The sequence below is a fragment of the Artemia franciscana genome, chromosome 7, assembly GCF_032884065.1.
Source record: "Artemia franciscana chromosome 7, ASM3288406v1, whole genome shotgun sequence".
NCBI classification, from domain to species: Eukaryota; Metazoa; Arthropoda; class Branchiopoda; order Anostraca; family Artemiidae; genus Artemia; species Artemia franciscana.
The window spans coordinates 63,129,328-63,148,723 of NC_088869.1; the positions used below are offsets into that span (position 1 = coordinate 63,129,328).

A 19,396-nucleotide genomic window follows, 5' to 3' on the forward strand; every position below is an offset into this window, starting at 1 on the left:
TTATTACAAACGTCCAGGGGGGGTGTTTTTTTTCAACAGAAATACTCCAGCAATCATATTTTTCAAAGTCCTTGATGATGTTCCGGTAATTATGCTAGCTGAACTAGAGCAAAAAAGAAAATCGTTTCTAAATTTGTAGGGAAAACAAGGCTTCAAATGGACAAGGAAAAAATTAAAAAAAAAAAACAAAAACAAAGTTAGTATTTCGCTTAGACCACAGATATCCACGCAAACAATTGAACGATCGGGGAAGTAAGCCAAGAGTGCCAATTCTGGAAAATGCATAAGGCAAGATTTTTTTTTTTCCTCCTAGAACGATACCAAAAAGGTATTTTCAAAATGTAGGGAGGGAGTTTTGTAAAGAAAAAAATAAATAAATACCAGAAAAAAGGTATTTTTTAAAATCTATTACGGGAGGGGGGATAATTTCAACAGCTTCATGTTGATGCCCCTGTGTTGAACATGCTACAGAAATAAAACAAGCCTATTGATGAAATTAGTTTTACAAGCCTAAGAAGTTGCTACAGCCGGCGATATTAAAATCCAAAACCATGCTCTTTGTTGGATCATCTAAATTACAATTTTATTGATTTTGTTGTTGATTAAGTGATTCTATTTATCAAGAATCTAGGGATCTTTTTCCTGATTTAAAGATTTTTCAAAGAATCCAGTGATTTATTTTTCACCCGGTGGTAGCTCTGTTCGGAGTTTAATTTGTGAACATCTGACTTGAATCGGAGGTATTGCAGGTCAGCCATTCGTTCAGTTAGGACACAATTTATTCCGAATGACTTTACTTAAAATTTAACTGACAATTTTGAAGGAAGGCAAAAAAAGAAGTAAATTTTTGGTCTGGTGACTATGGTCAAAGTAATGCAAGAGATGACCTTGCTTATGCATGTTTCCACGAATTTCCCTGGTGGTCGGTACGAATTTTAAGTGAATTGACATATAGTAAGAAATATTTGGTATTCACCTATGGTGATAGAAAAACCGCTAGTATTTTGAAGGAGGATGTGATTGATTTCAAAACAAATAAAACGGCTTGTGCGGAAAACTACTAGTAACTCAGTCAGCGCCTTAGTAAAAAGTAACATCGCAAAAGGGCGTCGAAAGTGAAGCTAACTTCTCAGACAGAACTTGAAAATATTACTCAGACCGTTTATTTATCGGTTATGCAGGAAGTTCAGGTAGTCCTGGATACAATAATTTTTCGTCTCGGTGCTCTAAAAAAACGCACTTCCACAAAGAGGAACTAAAAAAAAAGCAAAATAAAACGGATCTCTTTTTCATCTATCATCATCTATAACTTACCGCTTGAAGTGAACAACCAGACCTCAAGCCAAACTCAAACTCGGTGTGTTCTAAATCTTGTTATATGGCAGTTTGGGGGTTCAAACAAGACAAGCTGGTGTTAAAATGCTTGGTAAGCCGAAAAATGATCATACTTTTCTGGTTGAAGTGACATTCAAAATTCCCTTACTTGCAAGGGAAATAATACAATTTAATCAAAACTTCGCGGCACACGTACTTTCGTAACAGACAGTTTAACAAAGCAAAACCACACTCTTCTACAGGATTCAAAAGTTGTCTTTAGTATGACTAATACTTGGTCTAGACAAGGCCATGTTTGCAAAGATAGGTGAAAACGGTATGTTAATTTGAAACTTGATCCAAGTAATATCGCTGCCCCGATGTTCTGTGGTTACTGACATCAACATGATGGGACAAAGTTGCTGATAGACAGTACTGTTTTTGGCTAAAAATGGATAGACTTAAACAACTAGAGTTTCAGTTTCTTAGCTTACCGAGCTTGAACATACCCATTCTGTGCAATGAGGTGCATGTCGAAAATGGGCATTTTTATTTGAGTGTAAAATCCGAAGAAACCAAGCATATGAGAGCCTGTGATATTGCTCATGCAAAATTACCCAGTACGCTAGGAATTGCTAATCATAACGCTTAGGGACGAAAAACGGTTATGTACAGTCGGAGTACAACACTAACTGAGTCGAATTTTTCTTTTGACATAATAGACCTGACAGAGACTTTTATAATTGATGTATCTCCAATGTAAACAACAAAATACAAGAAGATGAACAGGGAAATTCTTCTGTTAGACAGAGGAATGCAAAGTTTAAATGAATATCTCTACCCTATATCCAAGGGTTCCAAATAATAAAAAAAAAGAAAAAAAAAATCCAAAAGTAACTCGTTCCTGGTTGAACTTCCCTGAAGTAATGATGCAAGGACTGTTTTAAAAAGAATTGAGTTTAATGATAGATTCCTGGTTGAACTTCCCTAAAGCAATGATGCCAAGACCGTTTAAAAGATGTTTCACATTTTATGGTCGTATCTTAATGTTTCTTTTATTTTGTTCATTTCTTTAGCTGAGGACGGCCCTTGGATATAGGATCGAAATATTCATTCAAAGTTCGCATTCCACTGTCTTTCAGAAAAAAAACTCCCTACTGTTCTATTTGTATTTTGTTAATTATGATGAAAAGGCAGTGTGCTCCATGTCGCTATTTGCTCCTTCGCTATTTGTATCTTCTATATTTTTTCCTTAAATTGTAGGTTAGTCTTTCCATAAGCCTAATCGTAATCGTAGTTTGCAATAGGGTGGCTTGGGCGCTTACGTACGAAGTAATTTTTATGTGTTGATACTAGATGATGATTCTTTCTGGCATGTAGGGCTACTTGAATCGCTCGTTATGCGATTGTAAAAAAAAATGGTGCATAAACACTACTTCCATTTGTATACGGATTTTAAATTTCCACAGCAACATAGTCATTAGCATATAAAGGGAATTTATGCAATAAATTTGGGTCTTTTAGCGCGCCATCTGTTGTATTTGGAGATTTAAACTTTAGCTTACTTGAATTAAATGATGTTGAAAATTTTGAATTTTTGACTGCTATGTTATCGGCTGTTCTTTTTTACCATCGATTTCTATCCCAACTCGTGTAACACCACTGAGTCCTAAATTAATTGACAATTTATTTTTGCTTTTGGAAGTGGTTGCTTCTCCAGGAATTAGATCATTTTTTTTGGAATCATGTTATGCTAAGTCTACACGAGCAAGAATTTGATAATGCCCACTGTTTAAAGATATCCAGCCATAACCCTCAAAAAAACATTTTAAATTTTTCTACAAGAAATTGTGAGAAACTAAAAACGTTTCTTTCAAAGATAGATCAGAAAGAGGTATATGAAAGGAAGATGTAGCAAGTGCATATTCATTATTCATGGAAAACATTATTCAAAACATAGATTAATGTTGTGTGATAAAAAACGAAAGATTTGAAAAAAAAAATGTCTATCAAGAACCCCTTGGTTTACTGCTGAGATAAAAATATGACAAAATTGGGAAATAACCTTTATGTTAAGCAAACAGAATTCCCTTCCCCTGAAAATGATAAACTTTATGAGGTATTTGGAGTTACTGTGAACAATGAGAAACGAGAATTAAAAAGAAATTAATATTATTCTGTTTTTGAATTACCTACGAATAATATACGAGTAACATGGAAAATAATAAATTGGGTACTTTCGTACATAAGAAACAACAAAAAGAATAAGAAACAACAAAAAGAAGAAATCTCAAATGCTACTACCTCCTCAGATGGGTGCAGATATAGCTTGAAAGAGGATGCGGATATAAATAACAGATTTGGTGCCTATTTTTCAGAAATTGCTTCAAATGTCTCTCTGCAAATTAATAATATTGTAAGACCAATTCAGAAAAAACTTCAAATATTATTATGGTTCATGCAGTAAATTCGGATTTAGCTCAGGATGAAATGATATAAATGCACGAGTTACAAAAACGTTTATATCACTTCGTCCCTCCGAATCCTCATGAGTTGATAGAATACCAAAAAGAAAACTTCAATCAATTTTCCTAGTTATTTATCATATTTTTTTTTATTAAAAATTGCATTTAAAAAGGAAATGTTCCCGAACAACTGAAAAAAGTCAGATAACGCCTTTACGTAAGAAGGGTGATAGATATTAAATATAGGCCCATTTCAATGTTACCGGTATTTTCTAAACTATTTGTTAGGATTAAGCATGAAAGACTGACAACATTTTGAAACGAAAATGGAATTCTGCTCGCTAGCTAGCAACGTTTTCGAAAAGGTCATTATAGTTTCGAAAGGAATTTTTGGATTTGGGATTCATGATTTGGGCGGTATTGTGGATCTTTCGAAAGCTTTTAATACTGTTAATCATGAGGTACTAGTATAAATACTGAATAAAATACATTTCCCGGTTTGAATGGTGAAATGTATAAAATTGTATTTGGAGGATAGAATGCAGGAAGTAGTTGTCATATCGTCAACACCATCAGAAAGATAAGTAGAATGCAGGGTTCCCCAAGGTTTGATCCTAGAGCAACTACCTTTGTTGATATGTTTTGGAAATAAATGAATTTGTTACTAGTTGCATACTAATAACACATACTGATGAAACAGTTATGTCGTTCAAGTCAAATAGGGTAGATGGTTTGTTTGCTATTATAGACACCAGAGACCAATTTAACTTAATGTTCTAGTTGTTTGTGAATGAATAATCTATCATTCAGCATTCGGAAAGTAAAGATGTATGATTGTTTCAAGTATTCAACATTTTGAAACAAATAAGATACGTTTATTTGGAAATGTATTGATTGAAAGGTTAACTAGTTTCATGTATTTTGGAATGACTTTGATGATGGTAAGACCATGTATGGCCACTTTCAATAAAAATGTCCCGAGGGATGGATCTTCTAAACAGAATTAAGCCTTTTATTCCTCAAAAAGCCCTCAAAACTTTAGATTATTCTTCAATTCCTTCATGTTTTGAGTATGGATGCACTCTTTGGTCTAATTTCTTTAGTTACAATTCGTGTAAAATCCATGTAATGTAGAAATCGGGCAGTAAAACTCCATTTTCAAAAAAAGACTCTACAAGTGAATCATTCTGTCTGGCAAACCTTTTGAATATTTTAAAATATCTATGTTAAAAGTCGCAATTTTAGTTTACATATGTATCCACTTATTATCAGCACTTGGTCCAAGATAACTTAACATGTTTCATTTAGCTACACACTATCATTCTTTCCCAACACCCTCATCAGAAAACAATCTACTTATCTCCCACAGACGACACAAATTCAGAAAAGTGTAATGTCATCACGACATGTTGTAGAGGTGTAGAATTATGCTGCAAAATGATAGGCAGCACAATAGCGCTGCCAAAGTAAAGAGCGATGTGGGCACAATTTATTCTTCATTATTTATATGTTTAGACTAAGGCACTTCGTATCGAACAAATTGTCGTAGAAACTTCGAAAAGGGCTCATTCAATTGGAAATGGTCGAATAATCGTCGAAAGTGATTGAAGGGCAACTAAAACCCCCTCCCACGCCCACTATTTTCCCAAACACGTTTAATAAAATTTTTTGAAGTAGTCATTTTGTTCAAAGTAGTTTAAAGATCCGGAAATTATGTCTTTGAGGATGACAACCCGTCCAGAGCCCTCAGGACAAGGGTTGTAAGTTATGCCCTGGGGGCATTTATACAGAAACAGGTATTGATATTAAAACATATAGGGCAGGTTTATATAGAAACAGTGATCGTATAAACTTCGGAAGGAGCTCATTGGATCGTTAATCAGAAGTTTTAATACCATTTTTGATATTCAGAGTGATTAGAGGGTGGATACCCCCCCCCCCACACACACACACACCTCGTATTTTCCCGGAATTTATCTGATAGAAATTTTTTGATGGCAATTTGTTGTCGTAGAAACTTCGAAAAGAGCTTGTTCAATTGAAATAGAAAGGGCTAATACCCTTTTAATAATCAAAAGTGACTGGAGAGCAACTAATCTCCCTCCCACGCCCACCATTTCCCCAAACCAATCCAATTCAAATTTTGAGCCCTCAGGGCAAGGGTTGTAAGTTATACGTTGGGGGCATATAAGGTATATATATAGAAAGGGTAATCGTATAAGCTTCGGAGGGGCCTCATTGGATTGGTAATCAGAAGTTCTAGTGCCCATTTTAAGATTCAAAGTGATCAAAGGGTGGATACCCCCTCCCTCCCACACACGCACCTCGTATTTGCGTTATTTGCGCTTCACTGAAAACAAAATACGTTTGAAATGTTTTCGACTTTCTTACTTTAATAAATGTAAAATTATCGAAAACTTAACGAAAACATGTCAGTATATGTCAATTCATCTGACAATCCAGGCTTTTTTTCAGCAAAGCACAAATTGTATTCTGGTCTTGAGAATGCATAGGGGTTATCAGAACAACTCATGTTACTATTTGCTGGTTTTGAGTTTAACTCGGCTACTAATTGTAATTTCTGATCGTTTTGAGTTTCAAGTATTTATTGATAGTGATTTGTGGTAGTTTTATGCTTGGAAGACTATTTGACTTTATTTTTGCTCAATCTTGGCTTAATTGAGCTCTTCACTTTTTTTTAAAGAAACTTGTCTTGTGGCTGCACAACCCTGGGGGCTGCAGCACCTGATGAATCATCTCTTATCCTCAAGCTACAATTGATGGCAGAAAATATATATCGTTGGTTTGATGCAAATTTGTTAGCTTTGAATGTAAAAAAATCGTTTCTTCTTATATTCTCCCGCATAGGCAAAAGCTGCCCTACAGTGACAGAGCTTAAAACATCTAAGGGATCCATATCCCGCCCAGCTGACCGGTTTATTCGATTCCTTGGGATACTTCTGGATGAAAATCTATCTTTCAAACGGCATACTGAGTCAATGAGATTAAAGGTTTCTCGAGGCCTTGGAATTATTCGAAAGCTGAAGCGAGTCTTTCCTTTCTCTATCCTTCGTCTATTATATTTCTCTCTTATTTACCCTTATTTATGCTACTGCTCGTCAGTGTGGATGTCAACATTTCCATCTGTACTTACACCTTTACATAATCTCCAACTGAAAGCAGCAAAAGTTCTTCAGTCTACCACCCATATTTCTGTTGAACTTCTGAAGATTAAAGATATTCATACATTACACCTCTCTTTCATTGCGTTTCAGTATTTCCGTGGAGACCTTCCATCAAGTTTTTCCGGGCTTTTTGAAATTGTTCGAAATGTCAGTCCTTATGAAACTAGAAACAAGGATGATGTGCTAGTGCCATCCACCCCTGCAGTGCGCTCGGACTTTGGTCTGATAGTTGCTGTCGGACGTGCCTGGAATTCCATTCCTGTTGGGATTCGACGGTCCTGTACCATAGGATCCTTCAAGAAACGGTTGAAGAATTTTTTAATCAAAAAAAAATAATTTAAATTATAATATTGATCAGTTATTTATATTGTTTAGTTATCAAGATTTAATTTATTTATTTAATTATTTAGATTGAATTTATTTATTTAGATTTGGGTGGTGTGAGTGTTGGATCCTCGATGTATATATATTTTTTTTTTTTTTATTTATTTTTTGTAAGTAGGTGGTGCGGAGACCGGTTGTACTCGGGTGAGGATTGGTGAGTAGACTCTAAATATATTTTAAGTGTGAATGTAATTAATAGTTATTTATGTTTTGTTTTGTTGTTTTTTTTTTCCCAAATAACGGGCCATTGAGCCCTTTGGGATATTTTTTGTTTATAAATGGATGGATATTGGTAATAAAAGGAACTTGAACTTGAACTTGAACTTGAAAAAGTTTTTTAAATTAGTTATATAAAACAATCAATTTCGCTAATTTCGATTCGAAAAATATAAATTAAAATTATAAAAATACATTACACTTTTTCGCTGCATTTTATTATCACAGTTTACTTCTTACAAAAATTGGCTTGTCATAAAGTAAAACTGAAATCTAAATTTTGAAATGGTAATAAAAGGAAAATTTCATGATACCTTTAGATGCTTGTCAATATTCCACACAACAACTGAGCCTCTTTCCGTCCCAGTAGCTATAATCCCCTCCTTACTTGTTGTAGCAATACAAGTAATGTCTTCACCTCTATCTCCATGTTGAACAGCTGAGCCTGTAGCCATAGTCACACTTAACGGAACATTTGGAGTACCAAGTCCGCCAACGTAGGGACAGTTTTGCGCATGCCTTTCATGCTCAGACCTAGAAATAACTTTTCGTAAAAGTACTAGACCAAACTGGTTGACTTCTTACTCTCTTAAGAATTATTTTGGACAACTGCAAAAAAAAAAAAAAAAAAAAAAAAAAAAAAAAAAAAAAAATTCCAAAAAAGATTTCTTAATTGTTCGAAGGTCCCTTTTCAATTTCTTATATTCCTTGTAATGTTGTCACGAAAGGCACAACCCTTTGAAAAGGCACTAACATAAAGCTTTGAAAATAGGATAACACAATTCTGCTACACTTTCTTCACAGACTATTTGCAAAAAAAAAAAATTGGCCTCACTTTCCACACACTCTAAGCCCTCCAAATATCAAAGATAACATTACAAACAAATTTAGAAGTCTTAAATTTTGATTAATTAATAGCAGATATATGTGTTTGGCCGTTCTAGCTTGTTCAAAATAAATGATCATTACTTAGCCGTGAGAGTGGACTCCTGTGTTTATATTAGTGTGTATTTACCCACTGATTACTCCAACAATCAGTCTGAGCGATTATTTGTTTTATCGAGTGAAAAGTTAGGTTCTTTTATAGGAAAAAAATCCGGTGTCTAGGTTTACCTTGTGTTATAGCCGTAGACTTTAATTGCAATTTGTCTGAACCAGATTCTCAGGCGTTTCCACGTGCTACCTTAGTTAAGGGTTTATTTAGTGATTTTTTGCGTGCATTAGATAAAATGTCCAATTTTAGATATATTCACACGTCTTTGTGAACCTTTAACTTGGACCACAATGCTGTATCGTAAAATCTAACCGCCAATACAGTTTTTTGACCAATAAATTGCTCTATCGGTGCACCAACTTTGGTTTCTCTAAGTATGCTAATAGCACGTGATTACTCAGCGGGGCGGTATCGTCGTGATTGGTCAAAAATTGACCAAATTCAATTCATCGAGTCCGTCAACTTGATTCTCATAAAATTAATGTCCCATTTCACCTCCTCCAAAACTCACTCCAATTGCCTAAGAATAAGGTCCTGTTTTGTCTTGATATATTTTGTGCTGAAATACGTCCTGCACTCCGTTTTGACGAAAAACAAGCTGTCCCATGCAACGTAACTTCAAAGGAATTGTCCCTGGATGATTCATAAATCCAGATATTTGCACTTCATGTGCACAAGCAAAGTTTTGGTTGTCTCTACGAAGCGGAAGTTTTCCAAAATTCTCGCTTAGCATCGTAGAGATCTTTCTAATAGCTATTCTGCCCATGCAAGACAAGATCGGAATATGGTATTTAAATTTGTCTCCTCCTCAGTATTCCCTCCTTCGTCACCACCCTCAGCTGATATACCAGACGCTGATTGGTATGCATATTAAGAATCCGAGTTTTCTTCCCCTGATCCTATCATAGAGCAATCTCATGAAGTAGCTCCTAATCAGTTTCTGGGTGCTCAACCCGATGAAGATTTTGTGGTCAGTACCCCTTCGGTCAAAGATGCCATCCAAAAATTAAGATGGAAACGTTCATCTGGTATTGACCATGTTAGTGCGTTTTCATTTGAACTACGGGGGAAAACTTCTTACGTCTCAAATTTTCCTGCTTATGCAGATGATTTTCACTGAAGCTATCGTTCTTTCTTCTTTTTTGCATCGGATATCTGACTCCTATCTCTAAAAAAGGGAAATCCGAAGTCCACTGTACACCATTCCGCCCTAATACTGTAGCTATATCCCTTTGCAAGCTCTTTGGGCTACTATTTATTAGGGAACTGGAAAAAGTTTGCTATACCCCTTCACACCAGTTTGGATTTAAGCAAGTTACTGGGTGTACCGACGCTTTAACAGCTATTGCAAATGCCCTGATTGATACGGAGTCGTCTAGAGACAGCCTTGTTTTAGGGGGATATGACGTCAGACGTGCATTCGACTCTCTTATCCATGCAGTGATGCTTCTGAAAGCCGGTAAAAATGAATTGAATATGGCCATTATTCGTTCTCTTCGGGATTTATATTCAAGACTACGTATCCACCTGGAAGTACCCCCAGATAAAGGCATGCCCCCAATTCCACGTAGACAACTAATCCCAGTCAAGAAAGGGGCCCGTCAAGGAGCTATCACCTCTCCCGGCCTTTTTAAAAACTATGCGCTGGAAGCACAAGATTTGTGCCCACTGTCAGTGATTCTATCTTATGTAAACCTTTCCTTTATATACTATGCTGATGACATCCTAAACCTTAGTCGAACTCTTCAACGTATCACTGAAATTTTTAGAATCCTTGAATATAAGAAAGTCGGGCTTGGATTTAACCCCTCCAAATCTGATATTGTTCTGTATAACTGGAAACAGATTCCCCTGCCCCTTCTATCACGCTTGGATCTAGCTCTGTTCAGCCTACAGATAACCTTATGTATCTAGGTCTGCCCATTGCTTCTTCTATCAGACACACCCGAAAACTTCTTCTGGAACAAATCAGACGTAGAATCTCAGCAGCTTACGCTTTCATTGTATCTTTTAAACTTCGATTCAACCGATCAGATTCTAGCAAGTCTATATAATGCTGTTGCCCTTCCCCATATTCTCTACACCGCAACCTTCTGGAAACTAAAACTGACAAGAGTAAAAGCCGATCCCCGTTCTTTCGCTTTTCCAAGTATCTGCTTCATCTGCCCCCGTGGTAGAGAAATTCACTCGCTATTGCGAAAATCAAGGTTGCTGACCTAGAGGTTGCCGTTGGCAAACGGATTGCGAAACGTAACAGAAAAATAGATAGGAGTTTAAATGATTGGTCCCACATTCTTTGGCAGTGATGATTGTGTTTTTCTTTTTCGTATGTTCCGTATTGTGTGTGTTTAATTGTGACGGTTTTTCAATATTTTGTACTAATAGATCAAACAGTTCGTGGTAACGAACTGTAGTAAGGAGCGACCCGACTCAATAGTAACTGAAACTTAAAAAAAGGAATTTCGATACCAATAGTTACAAAACAAGAATCGCATTATAATATTGATTTTAAATAAATAAGTTTTACCAAGTTTAGTCTTACCCATCAAAAGTTAAGAGCCTGAGAAAATTTGCCGTATTTTGGAAAATAGGAGGGAACACCCCTTAAAAGTGACAGAATCTTAACACCATCGAAAATCACACCATCGCATTCAGCGTATCAGAGATCCCTACAATAGAAGTTTCAAGCACCTACCTATAAAAATGTGGAATTTTGTTTTTTTTTCTACAAGACAGACCACGGATGCGTGTTTATTTGTTTTTCGTTTTTCAGTTGTTTTTTTTCTCAGGGGTGACCGTATCGACCCAATGGTCCTAGAATATGGCGAGAGGGCTTATTGTGACGGAAATTAAATATTCTAATGCCCTTTCTAAGTGACCAAAAAATTTGGAGGGCACCTAGGCCCCCTCCCACGCTCGTTTTTCCCGAAAGTCACCGGATCAAAATTTTGAGATAGCCATGATATTCAGAATAGTAGAAAAACCTAATGACTATGTCTTTGGGGACGGCTTACTCCCCCGTAATCCCCGTGGGAGGGGCTGCAAGTTACAAACTTTGAGTAGTGTTTACATACAGTAGTGATTATTGGGAAGTGTACAGACGTTTTCAGGGGAATGTTTTTAGTTGGGGAGAGGGTTGAGGGGAGGGGATTAAGTGGGGGGAACTTTCCATGGAGGAATTTGTCATGGGGGAAACGAACAATAAAACGAACAGAAATTATTACGCATGCGGTGGTTCACCTCCTCCTAATGCCTCACTCTTTACGCTAATTTAACTATTTATTGTACGGCCTTTGTGATTCAAAGGTCATTCTTAAGGAATTGCAACAAAATTTAAGCTTTAGTGTAAAGAGCGAGCTATTGACGAGGGGGCGAACCCCCTCATAAACGTAGTAAAAAAGAACGAATATAGAAGTTCATTACGTAAGTTAATTCGTAACTTACATGTATTTTTACTAATGAAAACGTTCGTAAAAAATTAAACGTTGTAGTTGCCTTTTTAAGTAACGAAAAAATTGGAGGGTAGCTAGGCCTCCTCTCCCGCTCCTTTTTTCTCAAAATTGTCCGATCGAAACTATAAGAAAACCATTTAGCAAAAACATAAATTAATATGCAAATTTTCAAATATGCAATAGGAAAAATGAAAAGATGGATTAATTCAAAAACGTTCAGAAATTAAACAAAAAAACAAGGTTTTTTAACTGAAAGTAAGGAGCGACTTTAAAACTTAAAACGGACAGAAATTACTCCGTACATGAAAGGGGCTGTTCCCTCCTCAACACCCCACTCTTTACGCTAAATTTTTTTACTATTTTAAAAAGTAGAGTTGAGAGAAAGAGTCAAAATTTAGCGTAAAGAGCGGGGTGTTGATAAGGGAACAGCCCCTTTCATATACGGAGTAATTTCTGTTCGTTTTAGTTTTAAAGTCCAATCTTACTTTTAGTTAAAAAGTCTTGTTTTTTTGTTTAATTTCTTGTAAGATTGTTAAACCGCTATTATTCTGCAACACATATAGTATGTCACCGTTTTTGAAGTTTTTTGCTTCTTTTTGGTTTTGTTTTTAATTCTGGTTACTTCCGTAGTATCTGTTTGCCTTGTATTTTGCGAAGCGTTTAATTGTTGTCTTTATTGTTTTATTATTTTGTTTTCTTTTACTGCTCCGTCTTTTTGCTTTTGTATGACGGGTTTTCAGATAAATAGATAAATAATTCGCTTTTATGTAGTTCCCACGTACATGTGAAATTCTTTGCTATTCTGACACACGTTAAAAGCCAGCACCCAGCTTTAGAATACAGGGCTTTTTGTCTAGAAGTTAAAATCCTGTCCACGAAGAAGCTTCTTTTGTCATCATACTTATCATCTACATTAAAAAAAAAAGTATTCACTGGTACGTCTGACAATAGTTGTATGTCTACGTAATATTCAGGCATAAAAATATTGCTGGAGCTATATATGGTAAATTTGTACGTTGTCTTCTTTCCCCCTTTTAGTCTATGTGGTTTAATGTATTAAGATGTCTATCTTCGATTTTAATTGGTTTTTAATATATATATTTTCATTCACCTAACTTCCCACCGCAGTTTTGTCGATTTTTTTTCCATTTTAGCAGTTGTTTTTTCACTGATTATGATTTTCATGGCCGAATATTATAATTTTTATATAAGAAAATGTGGCAGTTACCAGTTCTCAAAAATATAGTTTTGACTTTAATTGAAGGCAGTTTAACGTATAGTCTAAAAAGTAATAAATGTAAGTTAAAAAAAATAAATATAAAGCCGAAAAAAATAAGAATTACGAACCATGGTTCATCGTTTGGTTCCCAAGACACTAGACAAACATTACAAATGAAGCAAAGGGCTCTGTCACTTTCAGGATCAGTAGGCTGATGAAAAAATCCAGCTTGAGACATTTGTTCCGGTAAGGCATACCTAAAAAAAACAAATAAATAAAAAAAGGCTATATTATACACTAGCGTGCTAGACTTGGAAGCTATATTAAACCATCTAATGAAAAACTACATGAAACAATCAGAATCTACGAGCGGCTGTTACTTCTGCTAGACTATATAATGTCGGTGTCACACCCTAAAAGACGTATCTGACATTAATACGCTTTGGAATAATTGTGGAAACCGTTTGCTTCTCTATTTTCAAAGGAAAAGATCGGTAGGACACTTTAGATAAAAATAAAATAAAAAATTAAATGTCCCTTCATCTACTTCATCCACATAGATAAATCTCCGTTTCAGAACAACTTTCGCAACTATCTCAAATACATTAAAATGTCAGATGCAACCTTTAGCCGTACCGGCGATAATAAGCGTTAGATACTCTAACAATTGATCTAGAGTCGGGTTGGGAGCAAGGTGTGAGCTCTTTAAGCGTGCTGAGCAATACCGGATAATTCAGCTTATATTATGAAGCAAAGCTGAGTCTGCAGATGTTTGTATCTTAACTATGGAAAAAACTTTTTAAATGAAAATATCACTAACATTATGGTCGATTTTGACCAAAAGCCAAAAAAGGTTATCGACCCTTGGTGTCCTTTAGCATTTATTTTCATATATTTAGTCAATTTTAATTCTTTTTTCCGTGTTTCCGGGGGTTGGGTAATCATAAAAGGGTAAGATAAAGGTTAACACTAGGGCTGTGGGGGTGATATCAACAGCGAAGCCAAACTTTTCAAATTTTGTGAAGTTTCTAAACAAAAAGGATATCTCAAAATTCTGATTAGATATCATAGAAATTGGAGAAGGACTCAAAAGCAGAAAAGGAGCCGAGGGGAAGTGGATAATTTTTTTTTGAAAATGCTATTTGAAGTAGATAAAAAAAAAAATTTTTTAGCATTTTTCTGACTCTTTTTTGAGATACATTTTCAGGGAAAGCAAGGCAGTTGTTAGTTTTTCCTTCTGCACTGGGGAACACAAGGTTTCACCTAAGTTTCAGGCTATTCAAAAATGTCCCGCCCTTTTTGTTAGAGGAGGGACCAATATCAAAGGGACCAATCCTTTAAACAATTTGTTGTACATTCGTTCCATGGCTTGACCCAATTTCTTCATGTTATAGGTATAGATAGAAAATGAGAAAGCAAATGAGGCGCGTGTTTTGCGTCCAGTTAATGAACTTTAAACAAATTATACATATCTCTTTTTTGTAGCAAATGACAGCTCATTCACATTACAATATAAGCTGCCAGTGAGCGACTCACTCAATAGACACCAAAAAGAGGACACTCATTTCTTTATCTTAAAGGATTTGTTTCTGTATTTTTGGTAATTACTTCTTTTAGTGGCATAATTGGTAATTCCAAGCATTTAGTTTCGTCCACCCTTTCAATCACCAATAGCTCTTACCTTGTTAAGGTATTAGAAAAGGGTTTAAGGGTTTTTTTTTTATCAAGAGGGTTCACCCCAGTTTCAAGGCATGTAAGTTTTAATAGAAGTCAGAATTGTTATCAAAATTCAACGAATTCGAGTTGTACTTTTCATTTTGTCTATATCAAAGGGAGATATCCCATCCATGTCCCAAGAGCGCATGTATTACACAAGTTTTACAGAAGAGCAAAAATTCGGCTTATAAGATATCCCATGACAACCCTTCGCTTTGGCTGATAAGAAAAACTGGTCCGAATACCATGGTTTACATGATATCTTGTGGTACATGATATCTTGTGGTAGAATGATATCTTGTGATATCTTAAATGTTGTACAAAAATGTCAGAAAATGGGCTTAGGAATGGATACTTCTTTCACATGAAAGTATATGCAAAGAAAACGCACATTTCAAATACTACAAAATATTTATGGAAGTGTTACAAATGAACTTAGTTTCAGGTACAACAATAAAACTATTTAGATATAGCGTCAACCAAAACTACCTGTAGTTCATGTGTGGCCATCTAAAGAAGGAATCCAATCTATTGGCTTCAAGGGCCATTTGCCCAAGACCTTTGATGGGTTCTGCATCTTCTGTTGATAATTCTGACCAATCTCCATTTGTGGTATTCGCTGGAGTATACAACCTAACCAAACGAGACCAAAGAGACGATAGATGAGACATGGCTTGAATTTGTCCATTCTCCATTGCTTCTTTCATCGCAGCAGTAATGCCCACTGTTTCTGGTGTCATTTTTAAAGATACGACTGACCACTAAAAAAACAAGCAAAGAGCGTTCACAATCAAAATATAAATAATGAAGGAACAATCATGCCCCCTAAGAAAATCCCCTGAAACTACATTTGAAGTACATTCATTTAACATAAAATATAATAAGTAAACAAGCATTATTTACAAAAAATAAGAATTTCATTTCATCATCATACAAAGAACAAAATGACAATTTGGTCACGAGGTAGGTTTCTTCAATGATACAGTTGATATAAAATTTGCTATTTTCAGTTAAAGCACGGCGGACGAGCAGCAGAAAGTGACCCGAGAGATAAAAGAGACATATATTATGGAAAAAATAGAATTAACAAAATTTACCGCCACACAGGACAGTGTTATTCAGCAGAATTGGAAAATTCTTAAAAAGGTAATTTCAAATTTATTCATATTTGGATTTCAAAAAAAGGTCCAAGGTTATTGGAATCCAACTAGAATAGTATTTTATAGAAAACCTACCATTTACACAGCAGGGATGCGGTAGCACATTAATCTCAAAACTTGTCAGCAGTCGATAAAATCGAATTCTTATATAGACGATTTGTCTAGAACAACTACAAGATATTGCGTAATTGCGCATCAGCTATTAAGTTGGAAGTCTGTAGATGTCTGTGTGCAAAAGGGGTAATTTTATCTACCCTCTCAAACTTTCCATTGTAGGTTATTCTAACATGGAGAAAAATTTTTCATTAAGCATACGTTAGATGTTCTGAAGGGGACGACAGCTACGCTTTTAAATACAGAAACAAAGTTTTAACGGGGAAAGTTACTTTTCGAACATCAGAGCTTTCCGTCAAAATATTCAGTGCAAAGAGCGAGAAGTTGGGCAAGGACGACAACTTCCTTCTTATGCACAATTTTTGTTTTTATTTTGAAAGCCAAATACACATAAATGAGCACTTCTTCTCCAAGTGTTATGCAAAAGTTAAACTTTAGTGTAATGAGTGGGTAGCTGAAGGGGCGTTAGCCTTTCTTATACATAGTTTAGCCCTAAATAAGGTATCAAAAACAAAAATATGAATTATTTTTTATCATTTTCAAACGAGAGCAAACAGTAACATTCAAATTTAAAACCAACAGCAATTAATATTGGATATAGTTAGTTTAAGGTTTAACATAGATCTTTACATTCATTTTAGATCACTCTTTTTCATTAATAGCTAACAAAATCAAAATTTATCGAGCTGACAATTAAGTATCAAGAAGGAATTTGACAGGTAGACTGTCCTAACTTTATAGATAGTTTTGTTCTCAATGAATAATTTATTAATTAATATAGCATATTAATATGGAATATAATAGAGAATAACTTTTCTTGCCTTCATAAACATTAAAATCTTTAATTCAAAAATTTCCTCTTCTTGACTGTCAATTCATTCCTATGGGTTTTTTTAAATTTTACTTTTCATTTAAATGAGGAGAAAGGAGATACCGTGATGAAAGCCGAGCCTACTACTCATCAGGTAGTTCATTTAGTATTTGCCAGAGTGTACAGAATATGAAGTGCTATCAAATATAACCTAAGAAGAACCTAGAGTCTGATTTATTGAAAAATGTCAGCTCTTGCTAAACTTTTCCTACTCGTGTTCTATTTCAAGAACATAGTTCTTGAAATAGTTCTTCAAATAGTTCTTGAAATAGTTCTTGAAATAGTTATGTTCAAGAACATAGTTCTTGAAATAGTTCTTCAAATAGTTCTTGAAATAGTTCTTGAAATAGTTATGTTCAAGAACATAGTTCTTGAAATCCTTCGGTACAAGGAAATTTTAAAATCCCGGGCAATTCTCGTACACTGAATGTATTAAAACCCAACATACTTCAAAATATTTTTTTACACTTAGCAGGTAATATTAGATAAATAATCCTATCAATTTTTTCTTCTTTTTTTTTTATTTGACATGAAACACTCGACTTTATAACTGTCCCAGGAAAAAGATATAGACACAAAAAATATATAGGATAAGGCATGTTTTGACATTTCAATTACCTCAAGAACCCTTTGTAATTCGCAAATGCACAATTTTTGTGTGGTTTTTCTTAATTGCCGACTTCGTTTTATTTTTCATACTAAATTAGTATTTATTTTTAAATTCTGAAATTAAGGCTGAAATACTCAAAATTTGCCAATACTACTTCCTACCATAAAAAAGCAAAAATAAGCAATAAATTCTGCTTCTTCAGATGGCTGTTCTCTAATTAAAAATTAGATAAAACTTACTGAAGCTGCTTTATAACTCAACTTTAACGAAGTGGCCTCACTGGAAGTCTGTTCTTTGATAACTGCAACTAGCTTGTTTTTCCACTCGTTGGTCTTTGACTTCTGTGATAAATCCATTTGGGTTAGCCATGAAAGCAACTGTAGGGCCTATTGAAAAAACAAGAAGATTTAAATTTGATATTTAGGTCCAATGTCAAACTCTTAAACAAAAAAAACAACATAGTAGGCAAAAAGAAAATCAGACCTCCAGCACTTCAGCATATTTCTTAGAGGAATTCAACTTGGAAAAAAAAATATAAAATTAAAGCCAGTTAAAGCCTAAAGGGAACTGAAACAGCAAACCTACCCTACCTATCCCTCAAGTTGGAGTTAGATGGGATCTAATTCACCATCCACTTTAACTTTTTAGTGGCTTAAAAGTTTTATCCTGATATTCCAGAAATTATAATGGACTATCCCTCCTTCAGCCCCCTCCCCTACAAATTGTGACAGAATAAGATTTACCATTACCAACAAACACTGTTTAAACTGCCAGAATTCTGGTCATATTTCTGCTACCTGTTCTAGCCAGAAAATTTGCTCTCGATGCGGAGGAGGTCACGGCTCTAGCCCTGACCAGTCCTGTAGAAACCCTATAGAATGCACCCTCTGCAAATCAAAACGCCACAATTCCCATTCCTTCAAGTGCCCCACAATAATAAATATCCTCAGGGACTTGAAGCAGCCCAATGTCTAATAGCCCAGCCTGTGTCAAAATTACGTCGTGGAACATGAACGGAGGAGTCCCAAACAAACTTGCCATAATTCAAAAATACTGTGCAGACTGTGACAATATGTTTATACAAGAAATTGTGCTCTCTCTTCACAATATTTCTCCCCTAAAGTTCTCACACAAATTTAATTTTTACTTTGACTCCGCAAAATTTCGGTCTTTCGGACGCCCCTCCTGTGTTTTGGCGATTGTTTGCCGCCCGTATATTGAAAGTGAGGTGCTATTTACGAATGATCACTTCCTGGCTATATCTTCCGGTAGTAATGCATTCTTCAACGTATATCTTCCAACAAATTACCATGATGGTGAATCGGAGCGAAAGTTTATGAACGCAGTTCACGAACTAGTGAAGTGCCGGAAGTCTGTGATCCAGAAAGATCTGCAATGCGTAGTCATGGGGGACTTCAACTGCAACCTGCTTGACAGCACGTGTGCCCGTAGTCAGCTTCTAAACAGCGTCTTTGATGACAAACTTATCATCCCCCCAAAAGACAGTGATTACTCCTTCGTTCACAACTCTGGGTCCGTTTCAAACATTGACCACACGGCCTGCTCTAGGAATATTAACGGAAGTGTAATTGTTCTAAAAGACGCTGTCTTCGCTGATCACTTACCACTAATGGCATCTCTAAGCATAAAACCAGCTCTGTGTCAACCCGAGAACAACAAGTGGAAAGTCGTAAGT

At 35.4% G+C, this 19,396-nt stretch overlaps 1 protein-coding gene across 1 annotated transcript in view; it reads right to left on the bottom strand.

The window, feature by feature from the left end:
* Window positions 1-19,396, bottom strand: part of LOC136029578 (baculoviral IAP repeat-containing protein 6-like) — a gene marked incomplete in the record, with an annotated part of 362,481 nt that overhangs the window by 323,714 nt on the left and 19,371 nt on the right. The window contains 4 exon segments of the mRNA XM_065708074.1: window positions 7,879-8,098; window positions 13,358-13,486; window positions 15,435-15,706; window positions 17,940-18,086. Of these exon segments, the coding sequence (XP_065564146.1) occupies window positions 7,879-8,098; window positions 13,358-13,486; window positions 15,435-15,706; window positions 17,940-18,086 (768 nt within the window).